Here is a 16,944-nt window from a genome sequence, read left to right as displayed (position 1 = left end):
CAACCCTGTCTCGTGCCCCTTTCTAGGGTAAAACTATTAGCTAAGTATCCATTGATTTTAATCTTGGCAGTAGGATTGTCGTATAGTGCCTGTATAGTTTTAATAATTGTGTCTTGTAGACCAAATCTATGTAAAACTCTATAGAGAAAATTCCAATTAACCCAATCAAATGCCTTTTCAGCTTTAATGCTTATCACTATTGTTTCAATTTCATTTTATTTAAATATGATCCATAATGTGAAGTGTCCTTTGTATATTGTCTTGTGTTTGGCGTTGTTGTATGAAACCTGTCTGATCATTATGTATCAGTGTGGGTAGAAACTCTTTTAATTGTTTGGCCATGATGGAGGTAAATATTCTATAATCCACATTAAGAACAGATATTGGTCTAAATGACCCACATTCCATTTTATCCTTGCCTTCTTTCGGTATAGCTGAGATTATCACCTCCTTCCAGCTGGGTGGCATTTGTGCCTTTCTCAGGGCCCAGTTCAGTGTGGGGAGTAAAACAGGAATTAACTCATTTCTAAACTCTTCATACCACTCTGCCGTATATCCATCTGATCCTGGTAACTTGCTTAATTTAAGCCTACTAATTGCAGTTTTTAGTTCAGCTTCAGTTATGTCAGCAGTCATCGTTCTATTTTGTTCTTTGCTTAAAGTGGGTAACGCTAAAGAATTCAGGAAGGTGTCAACTTGGGTTAAGTTTTCCCCTGGAACTTTGGAATATAGAGTTTTGTAAAATATTTCAAAAGCTTCATGAATTTCACTTAGCTTATTTTTTTTATCACTTTTGTTCTTGGATTGCTAATTCTATGAATTGTATATTCTGCATTAACGGGGCAAAATATCTGTTTTTCCGGAGGAGCTGTTGATTTAAGCTGCCATTCTGAATGATGATGTCACTGGAACCGGAAAAATCCCATTTGATTTACTTGTGTGAGGGAAAATCAGCAGGAATGGATGTCGATAAATTTCTGGAAGCGCCAACCTCTGAGGCATTAGAGGACGCCAGAAGGTTTGAGTTGTTGAGCATTGCTAAAAAGTTAAGACTTACTAAGGTGAAATCGACAATGAGGAGGGCACAGATTCAGACGATAATAGCTGAGTATTAAAAGTATCCACGGATGTGTTTAAAGTGAAGGAGTTGGAGGTGTTTCCTGAAAGTAAACCAGTTAACCCTGGGCAACAGTTACAGTTGGAACAAGTAAAGTTACAACAACTTAACAGTCATCCCACCCTGCAAAAACTCATTTCAGGGAGGTAGCACCCCGCCCCCCGCAACCCCATATCCCCCCACCCCCGGTCGACCTCCAAGGGTGTATGTAATACTTTGTTTAGTGATTTTGTCTAATCTGTAAACCAAGTTGGGTATATGCAGCAAATATGACATTAAAATATGTACTTATATTATCATATTTATTCTATTACAACTTTAAGCAAGTCTACAGGGAGTTTGGCCTCATCACGTAGGACATCAATAGCGTAGCTCCTTGGCAGCAAGCCAGTTAGTTTAAATCAGGGGTCCCTCGGTGGGGGTGGGTGGGTGTTAAACGCGACCGGAATATAGGTGATAAGTCAACTATAAGTCACTTGCAAGTGGCTAATACACTGAATTTTGTTTCTTAAGGGGTTTATCTAATGAATTTAATGTTAAACACACAGCTCATATTTTCCTTGCATGAATGTAGTGATAAGTCAATTGTAACAGTGGTCCCAGACCTCCGGGCCGCGAAGAATGCAGCGGTACAGCGGTAGCCAGAACGCAATCCACAGTCGCCTCTGATCTGGGCCGACATTTACGTGCCAGGCGGCACCTAATTAATTAGCTTGTTTATTTCGGCTTTTTACTTAAAGATATGCTGGGTGTGTTCTGGCCACCGCTGTATTCTTCGCGGCCCAGAGGTTGGGGACCACTGATAAGTCAATAGCATCATAACATTTTAAGTAACATTTGGATATTAAACACACAGCGCATATTTTCCCCGTATGAACATATAAAATCATTGCAGCACACCAATATCGCTGAATCAGTGGGAAACCTGAGCTTGTTTCCCTGCAACAACACGGTCCGATCGAGGGGTGATGGGAGACAGCGATACTCGAAGGGGGTTCCTGATGTCCAGTCTATTCCGCAATTTAGTTTTCATTGCATTCATTGCAGAAAACTCCACTTCGCAGCAATATGATGTTGGAAATAGAAGCAACGTTTTCAGTGCTTTCGTGGCTATCTCAGGATATTTAGCCATGACTTTGATCCAGAATGCCAGCAGAGATGTTATGTCAAACATACGTTTCAGCCCACCGTCATTTGCAAGCTCGAGGAGTTGATCTTCTTCCCGCACTGACATGGATGATTCACCAAGGACATTAACAATTGGGTCACGGACCCATTCCTTTGCACACCTTGGGTCACTGATGACCTCGCATGCATTAAAATTCAACAGTGCATGACAGGGAATGAGGAAAGGTGCAGCTAACTCATATTGTTTCATATCACCAAATCATATTGTTTCCTCGGTGGTTGGGGACCACTCTTAGCAAGAAGAGAGACCAATCAGGATACTCGCTCTCCCGCTCCTTCTCCCTCTCAAAAAAATCTGTTTCTGGGATATTGTATATAATTTCCGGGCATCAGGGAGCGACTATCCATGTGTGGAAGACTCCCCGAACTTGCGGGTCTGACTTAAGTTAAAGGCTGAGGAAAGGCAAAGCGAGTTTGAAGATAGACGAAGGCAGTTTGAGGCTAAGGAAGCAGAAAAACAGAGGGCAGAGGCGGTTTGAGCTGGAAAAGATAGAGAGATTGCAGCAAGGAGGTCTAGTGCTAGACCCTGGCGATGGGTTTAGTGCCAGTCGGGAGGTTAAATTGGTACCTCCATTTGACAAAGCAGAAATTGATAAATACTTCTTGCATTTTGAAAAGGTGGCTCAGTAAAAATTGGCTGTAAAGAAGTTGGCCTGTTTTGTTACAAAGTGAATTTAAGGGTAAAGTCCAACAAGCTTATTCAGCCCTATCACTTGAAGATGTAGCTAACTATGATATTGTGAAACAGGCAATGCTTAAAGTTTATGAGCAACACACATCAAAGTTGCTGGTGAACGCAGCAGGCCAAGCAGCATCTATAGGAAGAGGCGCAGTCAACGTTTCAGGCCGAGACCCTTCGTCAGGACTAACTTAAAGTTTATGAGTTGGTTCCAGAAGCTTATAGACAAAGGCTTAGAAATTTGAAGAAGTCTATGAACCAGACTTATGTGGAATTTGCTTATGAAAAGTTTGTGTATTTTGATTGCTGGTGCACATCTAAAAATGTGAATGATGAGTTTAATAGCTTAAAAGAGTTGGTTTTGATTGAAGCATTCAAAAGGTAAAGATGAGATAAAGACATATTTATATGAAATGGATGCTGCCACTTTGCAGGAGTCTGCTAGATTAGCGGATGAGTATGCTTTAACCCACAAGGTTAAGTTTACCCTGAATAAGAGCTCCCAAAAGAGTAGCAGGGATAACCCACAGGGTGAACCAGAAATTAAATTGGGAACTAGTGACAAAAGTAAGTTTTTGAAGGGAGGCAGTCGAAGGAGAAATATTCTGGTCTTACTTGTTACTATTGTAAGAAACTTGGTCATTTGATGGCTAATTGTTCTGTTCTGAAGAAGAAGAAGGAAAAGGAGTCAGTCCCAAATGCTTGTATTCAGCAGGATGAAACACTTATAAACCCACAGGGTTCTGCACATTCTGATGAGGCTTAGTTAAAGACTAAGAGGTCTGACTGAGTTAAGAAAGGATTCGATCATTTTAAGTCAGATGGGTTTGTATCAGTAAAGGAAGGGACAACCCCAGTACCAGTGAAAATTCTTCAAGACACCGGGGCTTCTCAGTCACTTATATTAGACAGTGTTCTAAAGTTTAGTGCTGAGACAGGTACTGGCGAGGTAAATCTTATTAAAGGCATTGGGAGTGGCATGGTTTCTGTGTCGTTACACAAGGTAACTTTAAAGTCAGTGTTGGTTTCGGGACCTATTAAGATAGGGCTATGCTCCCGTTTCCCGATGGAAGATGTTACTTTGCTGTTAGGGAATGACATTGTAGGTGGGGATGTTTGTCCAGCCATGCAGTTGACAAATAAGCCTGCCACTGATGACCCGCAGATGAATGTTGATATTTATCCTGCCTGCAGAGTAACATGAAGCATGACTAAAAAGTCTGCCAACGCAGACGATTCTGTGCAGCATAATTTTCATGCCCAGCGTAGCCAAAATTGGGATTTAGGTGATGATGACTTGGCAGGGACTTTTCTGTCTTCATTGTTTCAATAGGATTCAGAGTAAATTTGATGAGAAAGGTTTATCTTTGTCTAGGAGGAGTTTGTCGTAGAACAAAATCGAGATCCTGAGATTGAAGCTTTAAAAGAAATAGCTCTCTCAGATGATGAGATTAAGAAAGTGCCAGTAGGGTATTATATCAAGGATGGAATATTGATGAGGAAGTGGAGACCAGCTCATTCCTCATTGTACCTGTGAAAGAGGAATGGGCAATTGTTCACCAAGTTGTAGTTCCTAAAGTCTTTAGGACTGAAATTTTAACTTTGGCTCACAGTATGCCTTTAGGTGGCTATTTTGGGGTGAATAAAACTGTAAACAGGATTAGGAAAGAATTTTACTGGCCCCATCTGAGGAAGGATGTTGTGACCTTTTGCAAACCTGTCACACTTGTCAAGTTGTGGGTAAACCTAATCAAGCCATCCCAGTGGCCCCACTTCAGCTGATACCTTCATTGAGTGAACCTTTTTCCAAAGTTATAGTGGATTGTGTTGGCCCGTTGCCAAAGACAACAGCTGGCCATCAGTATATGTTAACCATAATGTGCACTGCATCCATATTCCCCGAGGCGATCACTCTCAAAAATATTAAAGCTAAAATTGTGGTGAAGGCTCTCACCAAGTTTTTGACTTTGTTTGGTTTGCCTAAAGCAATTCAATCTGATCAAGGCAGTAATTTTACATCAGGATTATTCCAGCAGGTGTGAACTGGGAGCTAAACAAATTACATCATTTGCGTATCATCCAGAATCACAAGGAGCCTTAGAAAGATTTCATTCTACCCTCAAAATAATGATTAAGATATGCTGTATTGAGAATGGAAAAGAATGGGATGAGGGGGAATATTTGCTCCTATTTGCCATAAGAGAATTGGTGCAGGAACACTGGGTTTTAGTCCATTTGAATTTGTATTTGGTCACAGAGTGAGGGGACCTTTGACGTTGCTGAGGGAACAGTGGACTGATGAAAAAGTGCATGTTAGCTTGTTAAGCTATGTTTTGGAGTTCAAAAATAAATTACACGAAGTCTGTAGACAAAACTTACAGAATTCTCAAAACACCATGAAACACTGGTATGATAAGCGAGCTCGAGAACGGACGTATCACGTGGGAGACAAGGTATTGGTGTTACTTCCAATGTTGACAAATCCGCTCCAAGCAAAGTTTAGCGGGCTGTACGAAATAATCTCTAAAATTGATTCTTTGATTTTTGTTATTAAAACACCAGATCGAAGAAAACCTACACAGGTGTAAATATGATAAAACGTTATTTTGACCCAGAGACGCCATCTGTGAGCGTTGTTGGTACATGTGAAACTAAAGGGCCTGAGAATGGGATAACTGACTCGTCTGAGAATTTTAACAAGCCAAACATAGTCTCCGTGAGGCTTGTGAACTCAGTTATTTTGGAAAATATTGATATCAAATTGGTCCATTTGCAGCCACAAACTTCGGTCGCTGTGCATGACGTTAAGCAGCACCCCTATCGCATGAACGTAGAAAAGAGTAAATTGGCTGAGCAGAAGATTGTTAAATTGGAGTCTGATTTTGCAGGAATATGATATGGTAATAAAGCATATGAAAGGCGCAGACAATATCATTGCAAATTGTCTCTCCAGATGCTAAGCTAAGTTCAAGAATGAAAATTAATTGGTATTTGTACACACTTCTGCAATGTGTTACACGATAATCACGTGTAGTGTCTTATATTCTGTAGTTTGTAGTTAAAATTTTGCTCAATGATCAAAATTTTCTTTTCTGGGGGGGAAGTGTGATGAACCCCTAAGTTTCAGTTGCTGTGGACTGTTACTTTAAGAGAGAGAGAGAGATGGAAGGGCGAATCAGCCTGCCTTCCAGTGTGTTTACATATTTGACTCACAGCTTGTTTTGATTTAAGCAAGGAGACTCACTCACACACAGTCAGTCGCAGCTGGAGTCGGACAATGGAAGGAAGCAAGTGACTAAGGGGTCACTGGTTGGAACTTTCGAGTGCCCACAAAGGTGGGTTGAACTTCGACCCAGCACATCGATAAGTGGCTCTCATGTTGTGTGATTGGGGCAACCTTGTGAAATCTACCTATGTGTTAACCCTTGACTGGGTGGTAGTTCCGGTTGAAGACTGTACCACTGTGGTAAGCTGCTTTTGGTAATAATTCGTAAGTGGATTTGGAATGATGACGGATAAAAACTACGGTGGTTGTTATTCTGTTTTACCACCATGGAACCTGTGGAACACGACATAAATGCCTTCTCTCGATATTCACCTTAGATTACAAGTATCTCTCTCACATCATTTAATCTGTGGATGAACTGACCTTTCATACCTTACCATCTCAAGATTTTAAGCTGGGTGTCCCCGCCCCCCCCCCAACCGAGCTCAATGCTTTGGGAGTTATATTTACACATATGTATACTCATAACACTGTTAACTTTTGATTATTCTTGTTTAAGTTGTTATATTAGGTAGATACTAATAATGATAGTGGTTTTAACATCAAAACCAGACTCCAGGTGTGGTCTATTGCTGCTGATTTATTTAAACCGTCACGGGTACATAACAAACCTGTATTGTGTTCGACTGCAGACTGCTACAACACAGATGGACTTGGACTGTATTTTTCTTGTGTGACTATATTTTACGGCTATCTTATATGTGCTGTATGTGCCTTGTGCTGTGTTTCACTGTTGGTAATGTATTTTGCACATTGACCCCAGAGTAACACTGTTTTATATTCATGAGTGTTCATATACCCAGTCTGAATGACAATTACACTTGAATTTGAACCTTCTAATTTCTGGTACTCTATCCTCTGTTTTTCGTTTTCCTGCCTTATTTCCTCATGATTCGAGACCCCTCACCCCTTCCCAGTTGCTTCTCAGTTTACTACTCCTTCCCCCTCCCACGTTCCCTTGTCCCTCCTCTCCTGCTTCATCACTACAGAGAAGACACACATCTAACAAAATGCTTGATAACAGTACAAACCCAATGACACTGACAGGTATTCTGTCTCCACAGATGCTGCCTGACTCGAGAGTTCTTCCAGCATTCTGCCTTTTCTTTAATGGGAATGGTTGGGGAAACCTGGAGCTACTTTCAGTGCTGAGAAACCATCCAGCCCCTGGAAATGATTGTTTTTATGCAACATTTCATGAGTTCAGCAAAGACTGACTGTTGATATCTTACATGGAAACTTACTTGACTTTAATATTCATCTGAACTTATGGTCACACACACACACACACACACACACAGGAGATTCTGCAGATATTCTGGAAATTGTGAGCAATACACACAAATTGCTGGAGGAACTGAGCAGGTCAAACAAAGTCTTTGGAAATGAATAAATTGTCAACATTTCAGACCAAGACCTTTCTTCAAGACTGGAAAGGAGTCTAAAGGTTGCTGGAATATAAATGTGGAGGGAGGGGAAGGAGGATAGCTGGAAGGTGAGAGGTGAAACCAGGTGGGAGGAAAAGGTAAAGGGCTGGAGAAGAAAGAAACTGATAGGAGGGGAGAGTGGGCCCTGGATGAAAGGGAAAGAGGAGGGGTACCGGGGGAGTTCATAGCAGGTGAGGAGAAGAGGTAAGAGGCTAGAGTGGGGAATAGAAATAAAAGGGAAGGGGAAGGAGAAATCGATGTTCATGCCATCAGGTTGGAGGTTGGACGGAATATGAAGATTTGCTCCTCCACCCTGGGGGTGGTCACGTATCTTGTTAAACAACAGTGGAACAACACTGGGTTCAAATCTGTGACCCCAGACCCCATGCATCTCCATTGGTTTGTGATGTTCTTGTGGCCTTTGGGTGATGTTCATGGAGCTTCAGTCAGCTGAACACATTCAATGATTTGATCAGTGCTAGCAGATCTGGCTCCGGCAGCATTTGAACAGAAAGGAATTGGCACTGTGGCTCAGAAGAGGACTGTAGTGGTGATAGGAGATTCCATTGTCAGAAGAATAGAGACTAGATTCTCTGGGCATGACAGGGACACCCAGATGGCATGTTGCCTCACAGGTGCCTGGGTCAGGATGTCTCGGATCAGGTGCCTGGGTCGGGATGTCTCGGATCAGGTGCCTGGGTCAGGATGTTTCGGATCAGGTGCCTGGGTCAGGATGTCTCGGATCGGGTGCCTGGGTCAGGATGTCTCGGATCAGGAATGTCTCGGATCAGGTGCCTGGGTCAGGATGTCTGGGATCAGGTGCCTGGGTCAGGATGTCTCGGATCAGGTGCCTGGGTCGGGATGTCTCGGATCAGGTGCCTGGGTCAGGAAGTCTCGGATCGGGTGCCTGTGTCAGGATGTCTGGGATCAGGTGCCTGGGTCAGGATGTCTCAGATCAGGTGCCTGGGTCAGGATGTCTGGGATCAGGTGCCTGGGTCAGGATGTCTCGGATCAGGTGCCTGGGTCGGGATGTCTCGGATCGGGTGCCTGTGTCAGGATGTCTGGGATCAGGTGCCTGGGTCAGGATATCTCGGATCAGGTGCCTGGGTCAGGATGTCTCAGGTCAGGTGCCTGGGTCAGGATATCTCGGATCAGGTGCCTGGGTCAGGATGTCTCGGATTGGGTGCCTGGGTCAGGGATGTCTCAGATCAGGTGCCTGGGTCAGGATGTCTCGGATCAGGTGCCTGGGTCAGGGATGTCTCGGATCAGGTGCCTAGGTCAGGATGTCTGGGATCAGGTGCCTGGGTCAGGATGTCTCAGATCAGGTGCCTGGGTCAGGATGTCTGGGATCAGGTGCCTGGGTCAGGATGTCTCGGATCAGGTGCCTGGGTCAGGGATGTCTGGGATCAGGTGCCTGGGTCAGGATGTCTGGGATCAGGTGCCTGGGTCAGGATGTCTGGGATCGGGTGCCTGGGTCAGGATGTCTCGGATCCGGTGCCTGGGTCAGGATGTCTCAGGTCAGGTGCCTGGGTCAGGATGTCTCAGATCAGGTGCCTGGGTCAGGATGTCTCAGGTCAGGTGCCTGGGTCAGGATGTCTCAGATCAGGTGCCTGGGTCAGGGATGTCTCGGATCAGGTGCCTGGGTCAGGATGTCTCGGATCAGGTGCCTGGGTCAGGGATGTCTGGGATCAGGTGCCTGGGTCAGGATGTCTCGGATCGGGTGCCTGGGTCAGGATGTCTCGGATCGGGTGCCTGGGTCAGGATGTCTCAGATCAGGTGCCTGGGTCAGGGATGTCTCGGATCGGGTGCCTGGGTCAGGATGTCTCGGATCAGGTGCCTGGGTCAGGGATGTCTCGGATCGGGTGCCTGGGTCAGGATGTCTGGGATCGGGTGCCTGGGTCAGGATGTCTCAGATCGGGTGCCTGGGTCAGGATGTCTCAGATCAGGTGCCTGGGTCAGGATGTCTCGGATCAGGTGCCTGGGTCAGGGATGTCTGGGATCAGGTGCCTGGGTCAGGATGTCTGGGATCAGGTGCCTGGGTCAGGATGTCTGGGATCGGGTGCCTGGGTCAGGATGTCTCGGATCCGGTGCCTGGGTCAGGATGTCTCAGGTCAGGTGCCTGGGTCAGGATGTCTCAGATCAGGTGCCTGGGTCAGGATGTCTCAGGTCAGGTGCCTGGGTCAGGATGTCTCAGATCAGGTGCCTGGGTCAGGGATGTCTCGGATCAGGTGCCTGGGTCAGGATATCTCGGATCAGGTGCCTGGGTCAGGATGTCTCCGGTCAGGTGCCTGGGTCAGGATGTCTGGGATCAGGTGCCTGGGTCAGGGATGTCTGGGATCAGGTGCCTGGGTCAGGATGTCTCGGATCGGGTGCCTGGGTCAGGATGTCTCCGATCGGGTGCCTGGGTCAGGATGTCTCAGATCAGGTGCCTGGGTCAGGATGTCTCGGATCAGGTGCCTGGGTCAGGGATGTCTGGGATCAGGTGCCTGGGTCAGGATGTCTGGGATCGGGTGCCTGGGTCAGGATGTCTCGGATCGGGTGCCTGGGTCAGGATGTCTCGGATCCGGTGCCTGGGTCAGGATGTCTCAGGTCAGGTGCCTGGGTCAGGATGTCTCAGATCAGGTGCCTGGGTCAGGATGTCTCAGGTCAGGTGCCTGGGTCAGGATGTCTCAGATCAGGTGCCTGGGTCAGGGATGTCTCGGATCAGGTGCCTGGGTCAGGATATCTCGGATCAGGTGCCTGGGTCAGGATGTCTCCGGTCAGGTGCCTGGGTCAGGATGTCTGGGATCAGGTGCCTGGGTCAGGGATGTCTGGGATCAGGTGCCTGGGTCAGGATGTCTCGGATCGGGTGCCTGGGTCAGGATGTCTGGGATCGGGTGCCTGGGTCAGGATGTCTTGGATCAGGTGCCTGGGTCAGGATGTCTCGGATCAGGTGCCTGGGTCAGGATGTCTCGGATCGGGTGCCTGGGTCAGGATGTCTGGGATCAGGTGCCTGGGTCAGGATGTCTCGGCTCAGGTGCTTGGGTCAGGATGTCTCGGATCACGTGCCTTGGTCAGGATGGCTGGGATCAGGTGCCTGGGTCAGGGTGTCTCGGATCAGGTGCCTGGGTCAGGATGTCTCGGATCGGGTGCCTGGGTCAGGATGTCTCGGATCAGGTGCCTGGGTGAGGATGTCTGGGATCAGGTGCCCGGGTCAGGAATGTCTGGGATCAGGTGCCTGGGTCAGGATGTCTCGGATCAGGTGCCTGGGTCAGGATGTCTCGGATCGGGTGCCTGGGTCAGGATGTCTCGGATCAGGTGCCTGGGTCAGGATGTCTTGGATCAGGTGCCTGGGTCAGGATGTCTGGGATCAGGTCCACGACATTCTAAAGGGGAAGGGTGAGCAGCCGGAACTCCTGGTACATATTGGCACACATGACATAGGTGGGAAAAGTGCAGAGATCCTGAAGAGAGATTTGAGAGAGTGAGGTACAAAGCTGAAAAGCAGGATATCTGGGGTAGGAATCTCTGGATTGTTCCTGGTGCCACGCACCAGAGAGGGTAAGAATAGGATGATTTGGCACATGAGTGCGTGGCTGAGGAACTGGTGCAAGGGGTGCAGGTGCTGATTTCTGGATCATTGGGATCTCTTCCGGGAAGGTACGATATGTACAAAAGGCACAAGATACACCTGAATTCAAGGGCACAAATATAATTACTGGGAAGTTTGAGAGAGCTGTTTGGGAGGGTTTAAACTAATTTGTCAGGGCGTGGGTACCAGGGTGATAGTACTGAGGATGGTCAGTTGGTGTACAAGCAGAGGCGGTGTAGAGTGAGACTGCTAACAAGGAGAGGCTGATGACAGGGCAAAATTGCAGTCAACGAGGTGAGCTGCAATGTAAAAGGGGGACAAAATCAAAAAGAGTGATGAATACACAATGAAGGTGTTTTATATGAAAGTGCGCAGTATACAGAATATGGTCGATAACCTCCAGCAGTTTCAGATTGGCATATGTAACATTGTGGGCCTCAATGAATCATGGCCGAAAGAAGATTATAACTGGGAGCTTAACATCCAAGGATACACATTGTACTGAAAGGACAGGGAGGTAGGATGGTGGCTCTGTCTGTAGAAAATGTAATCAAATCATTATAAAGAGGTGATGTAGTAGCAGGATGTGTAGAACTGTTGTTGGTAGAGCAAAGAAACTGCAAAGGTGAAAATATCCTAACGAGAGTTGTCGATAGACCTCCAAGTAGTAGTAAAGATGCGGTCTGCAAGTTACAACAGGAAATAGAAAATATGTGTCAAAAAAGTAATGTTATGATAGTCATGGGGGATTTCAGTATGCAGGTAGATTCGGAAAATCAGGTTGGTGCTGGATCCCAAGAAGGGAATTTTGTAGAATGTCTATGGGTTGGATTTTTAGAGCAGCTCCTGGGTTGATCCCACGAGGGGATCAGCTATTCTGTATTGGGTGTTTATGCAATGAACCATAATTGATCAGAGAGCTTATGGTAAAGGAACAATTGGGAAACAGTGGTCATAATATGATAGAATTCACCCTGCAATTTGAGAAGCAGAAGCTGAAATTATATGCATTAGTATTACAGTGGAGTAAAGGGAATTACAGAGGTATGAGAGAGGAGCTGGCCAAAATTGATTGGAAAAGATCACTGGCAGGGATGCTGGCAGAGCAGCGTTGCTGGAATTTCTGGAAGCAATTTGGAAGGCACAGGATATATACCTCCCAAAAAGGAAGATGTATTTTAAAGGGAAAATGACACAACTGTGGCTGACAAGTGAAAGCCAACGACACGACATGTAATAGAGCAAAACTTAATGGGAAGTTAGAGGATTGGAAAGCTTTTAAAAACCAGCATAAGGAAACTAAATAAGTCATGAAGAAAGAAATGATGGAATGCGAAGTTAAGCTAACTGATATTATTAAAGGAGATACCAAGATTCTTTAAATATGTGAAGTGTAAAAGAGAGGTGAGAGTAGATTTCGATGTTAAACGATGCTGCAGTAGTAGTAATGGGAGACAAGGAAATGGCAGATGAACTGAAAAAGTAGATGGATTGGGAGAATGAGCACAGAAGTGGCAAATGGAATACAGTGTCGGGAAGTGTATGGCCATGCACTTTGGTAGAAGAAATAAAAGCACAGACTATTCTCTAAATGGGAGAAAGTTCAAAAAGTTGTGGTAGAAACTATATGCCAATTAATCTGACCTCACTGGTTTGGAAGGTGTTGGATTCAATTGTTAAAGGACATGGCTTTGGGGTACTTCAAGGTAGGGGATAAAATAGGTCACAGTCAGCATGGTACTTTTCTGGGAAAATCTTGCCTAGCAAATCTGTTGGAATTCTTTGAAGAAATAACAAACAGGATAGACAAAGGAGAATTGACGTATTTCAATTTTCAGAAGTTCTTTGACAAGGTGCCACACATGAGGCTACTTAACAAGAGCCTATGGTATTACAGGCAAGATACCAGCATGGATAGAGCATTGGCTGATTAGACAGAGGCAGAGAGTAGGAATACAAGGAGCTTTTTCTGGTTGGCTGCTGGTGTTTAGTGGTATTCCACTGGGATCTGTGTTGGGACAACTTTTTTATCTTATATGTCAATGATCTGGATGATGGAATTGTTGGATTTGTGCCTGGTTTGCAGCTGATATGAAGATAGGTGGAGGGGCTTGTAGTCTTTAGGAAGCAGAGAGGCTATAAAAGCACCTACTTCAGAGAATGGGCAACAAATTAGCAGGTGGAATATAGTGTTAGCACAGACTTTGGTAGAAGAAATAAAAGTGTAGAATTTTTTCCAAATGGAGAGAAAATTCAAATACAGAGGTGCAAAGGGATTTGGAAATACATGTGCAGGATTCCCTAAAGGTTAATTTGCAGGTTGAGTTAGTAGTGAGGAAGGCAAATGCAATGCTAGCAATCATTTTGAGAGGTCTAGTATATAAAAGCAAGGATATAATATTGAAGCTTTATAAGGTACTGGTGAGGTCTCACTTGGAGCATTACGAGCAGCTTTGGGCCCTCGTTTAAGAAAGGATGCACTGACATTGGAGAGGATTCAAAGGAAGCTCACAGAAATGATTCCGATATGGAAAGACTTGTCTTCTGAGGAAACTTTGATGTCTTTGGGCCTGTACTGACTGGAATTCAGAAAATGAGGTGGAGTCTCATTGAAACCTATCAAATGTTGAAAGGCCTTGATCGACTGGTTGTGGAGAGGATGTTTCCTATGATGGGAAAGTCTAAGACTGGAGGATGCAGCCTCAGAACAGAGGGAAATCCATTTAGAATGAGGAGAAGGAGGAATATTTTTAGCCAGAGAGTGGTGAATCTGTTGAATTTGTTGCCACAGGCAGCTTTAGAGCCTGTGGCCAAGTCACTTGGCATGAATAATGCAGAGAGGTTGATAGATTCTGATTGGCCAAGGCATGAAGGAATACAGGGAGAAGGAAGCAAATTGGAGCTGAGGGGGAAACTTGATCAGCCATGATGAAATGAATAGAGCAGACTTGATGGGCCAGATGGCCAAATTTTAATCCTATATTTTATGGTCCTATGAACATTTCAGGCTGAGTCCCTGAGTCAGGAATAGCTCCACATTCCAGCATCCTTAATTCCTCCGCCTTCATTTCTTCCCTCGAGTCCACATTGTGAAGTTTTCCTGCTCCAATCCGCTTCCAATCCAATCAGAATGGAGGGTTTACAGGTTGGAGCTATTGGACCAGGCTAAGGCAGAGACTGTGGTCTGAAGCTGGATCAGTTCCACAGCTGAACCTGAGAACCAGTTGAATCCTCCTCCAAAACGTCTAACAGTCTCACTGGATGATCTGCCGAGCAAGGACCATCCTTATGTAATCTTTCCCCAAAAAGTCAGCACCCCCTCATTCTCTCTTACCTGTACCACAGTCACACCTGTAACATCTGTATCTGAACACTGAGCTGCTCTCAGCCATGTTTCTGTTGTTGGCTGTGATATCCCAGTTTCCAGTGCCAATCTATACCCTGAGTTCATCCGCCTTACCCATTAAGCTTCTTGCACTGCAATAATTTGTGGCTTAAAGCAATGGTCTCTCGCTCCCTTACTGTGCTCCCGTCTATTCTGTTAGATCTGCAGGTGATGACCAGCCAAATTCTGCAGAAATCAAGAATGAGGCACAAATCTTATGTTTACCACAGTTTCATGAGCTGTTCAACATGGTGCGGGTCAGACAGAGTCAGTCTACCTCAGCAGGTAAGGCAGAGACGGTACGAAGGATGAGTAACTGTAACAACCTGTGACCGACTGTAACTGTGAATGGCTGTAACAGTGACTGGCTGTACCAGTGAATGGCTGCACCAGTTACTAGAAGTAACTGTGACCATCTGTAACAAAAAACCATGAGAACATGGTTTGCTTTTATTCTGCCAAGTGGTCTGGGCCAGTTTATTTGAGAACTCATTCACCCTTTAGCTTTGCAGGGAAAGAAACTGCAGAAGAATGGAATCAATTTTCCAACAAGTTACTAAAAGTCTACAGACAAACAGGTGATTGTACAAATATATAAACAAGCATAAAGAATGCTAAATCTACAGGGAAAACAATAAAAACATCAAACCCACAGCAGTGTCTGTGCTCCTGAAACTGGATCGCATTCACAGCACTGGACAAGGTCAGCTGTGACCATTACACTGCTCTGAGAAATCAGCCAATGTTTCTGACCATATTATCCAGAACATACAGGGCCAGGATGCATCTTATCATCTCGATCTGACCACCTCTCCACTGATTCGAAACCACAAACATGGAACGCCTCTCCATCCCAGTACGTTCTGCCAACTTCTCAAACTGAGGGAAAGGAAGGAGAGAGAGGGTATTAATGGAATTATAAACTCCACAGGCTTCAGATTCACGGGCAATGGTAGCAGTAACGGAGATGGAGAGAGCTGTTCCATTGGGATGGGCTTCAGCTGAACTGTGTTGTGACCAGTGTCCTGGGGAATCACGTGAATACTGTGTAGGCCAGGCTTCAGACTAGACAGAAAGGGGAGGGTTCCAAGGGCAGAATGCTTAATAACTGAAGAGGAAGTGAGAGAGTGGTGGCTCAGAGGAGTTGAGGGTGGGGGGAGATTTGACAAACAAAGTGCGGCAGGAGGGAGCAGAAAATATCAGTAAAATGAGGCAGCACAAAGTAAAGCCTGAGTAATAGAGTTTAACATGTGGCTAAGGAGATGGTGCAGGAGGAGGAGGGCTTCAGATTATTGGATCATTGGGCTCTCTTCCAGGGAAGGTGGGACCTGTACAGATGGGATGGTTTGCACCTGAACTGCAGGGGAACAAATATCCTAGCAGGAAGGTTTGCTCGTGCTGCAAGGGGGGTGGGGATGGTGGGGATGGTGGGGGTGGTGTTTAAACTAGAACTACGCAGGATGGGGACCAGAGACCCTGAACAGATAGTGGAGTGGTTGTGGGGAAAGATGTTGCTGAGCCAACACACAAGGTCAGGAATCAAAAGATTGAGCATGGATGGACTAATGTTCTGAGTTTGTATATTTCAATGCAGAGAGTATTGTAGGAAAGGCAGATGAGCTTGGGGCATTCAAAGGATTCAAAGTACATTTATTATCAAAGTATGCATAAATTATATAACCTTGAGATTTATCTGTTTGCAGCCACAAAGCAACATACCTGAATAAACAATTAAAAAAAAGACCAACTCCCAATGCACAGAGATAAACACACAGATCCTGCAAACAATAAAAGCCTGCAACAGCATTCTGCACCAAATTGAGTCCATTGACCCGAATCCCAGAGCAGCTGGAGAAGGCCCATAGTTCATCATAGAGCGGGACAAATCTCTGTGAAGCTCGCAGACACGAAACACGAAGCAGCCGGAGCAGTCTCACAGGTTCAGGGTGAAAGGTGAAAAGTTTAAGGGGAATATGAAGGGAAACGTCTTCACTCAGAGGGTCGTGAGAGTGTGTGACGAGCTGTCAGTACAAATGGTGCGTGGAAGCTCGATTTCAACATTGAAGAGAGGTTTGGATCGGTACACGCATGGTGGGGGTTTGGAGGGCCATGGTTCAGGTGCAGGTCGATGGGAGAAGGCAGTTTAAATGGTTCAGCACAGATCAGATGGGCTGAAGAGTCTGTTTCTGTGCTGTACTTTTCTATGACTACGCCACTCTAAGCCTGACTTGTATTGTGCAAAGTTTTGGCTACCTACCCACTGGACAAGTGTTCGACAGGTTGAGGGATGA

General features: G+C 45.4%; 2 protein-coding genes across 6 annotated transcripts in view; one reads left to right on the top strand and one right to left on the bottom strand.

Moving 5' to 3' along the window:
* The first annotated feature begins 1,420 nt into the window (after nucleotides 1-1,420).
* LOC134341187 (keratin-associated protein 9-1-like) overlaps nucleotides 1,421-16,944 on the top strand; it is a 45,622-nt gene continuing 30,098 nt past the window's right edge. For 3 of the 5 annotated variants that reach the window (XR_010016724.1, XM_063039000.1, XM_063038999.1), the window contains exons 1-2: nucleotides 1,421-6,450; nucleotides 14,814-14,938. The gene's annotated coding sequence lies outside the window, so the exon portion shown is untranslated. The remainder of the gene's footprint in view (nucleotides 6,451-14,813; nucleotides 14,939-16,944) is intronic. The other 2 variants (XM_063039001.1, XR_010016723.1) reach the window with 2 other exon arrangements.
* Nucleotides 14,987-16,944, bottom strand: part of LOC134341188 (uncharacterized) — a 43,230-nt gene continuing 41,272 nt past the window's right edge. The window contains exon 4 of the mRNA XM_063039004.1: nucleotides 14,987-15,532. Within this exon, the coding sequence (XP_062895074.1) occupies nucleotides 15,445-15,532 (88 nt within the window). The 3' untranslated portion in view covers nucleotides 14,987-15,444. The remainder of the gene's footprint in view (nucleotides 15,533-16,944) is intronic.

The sequence above is a fragment of the Mobula hypostoma genome (assembly GCF_963921235.1).
Source record: "Mobula hypostoma chromosome 8 unlocalized genomic scaffold, sMobHyp1.1 SUPER_8_unloc_3, whole genome shotgun sequence".
In the NCBI taxonomy this organism is placed as follows: Eukaryota; Metazoa; Chordata; class Chondrichthyes; order Myliobatiformes; family Myliobatidae; genus Mobula; species Mobula hypostoma.
Note: the sequence above shows the minus strand (reverse complement) of the source record. Positions and strands in the feature narration are given on the sequence as shown.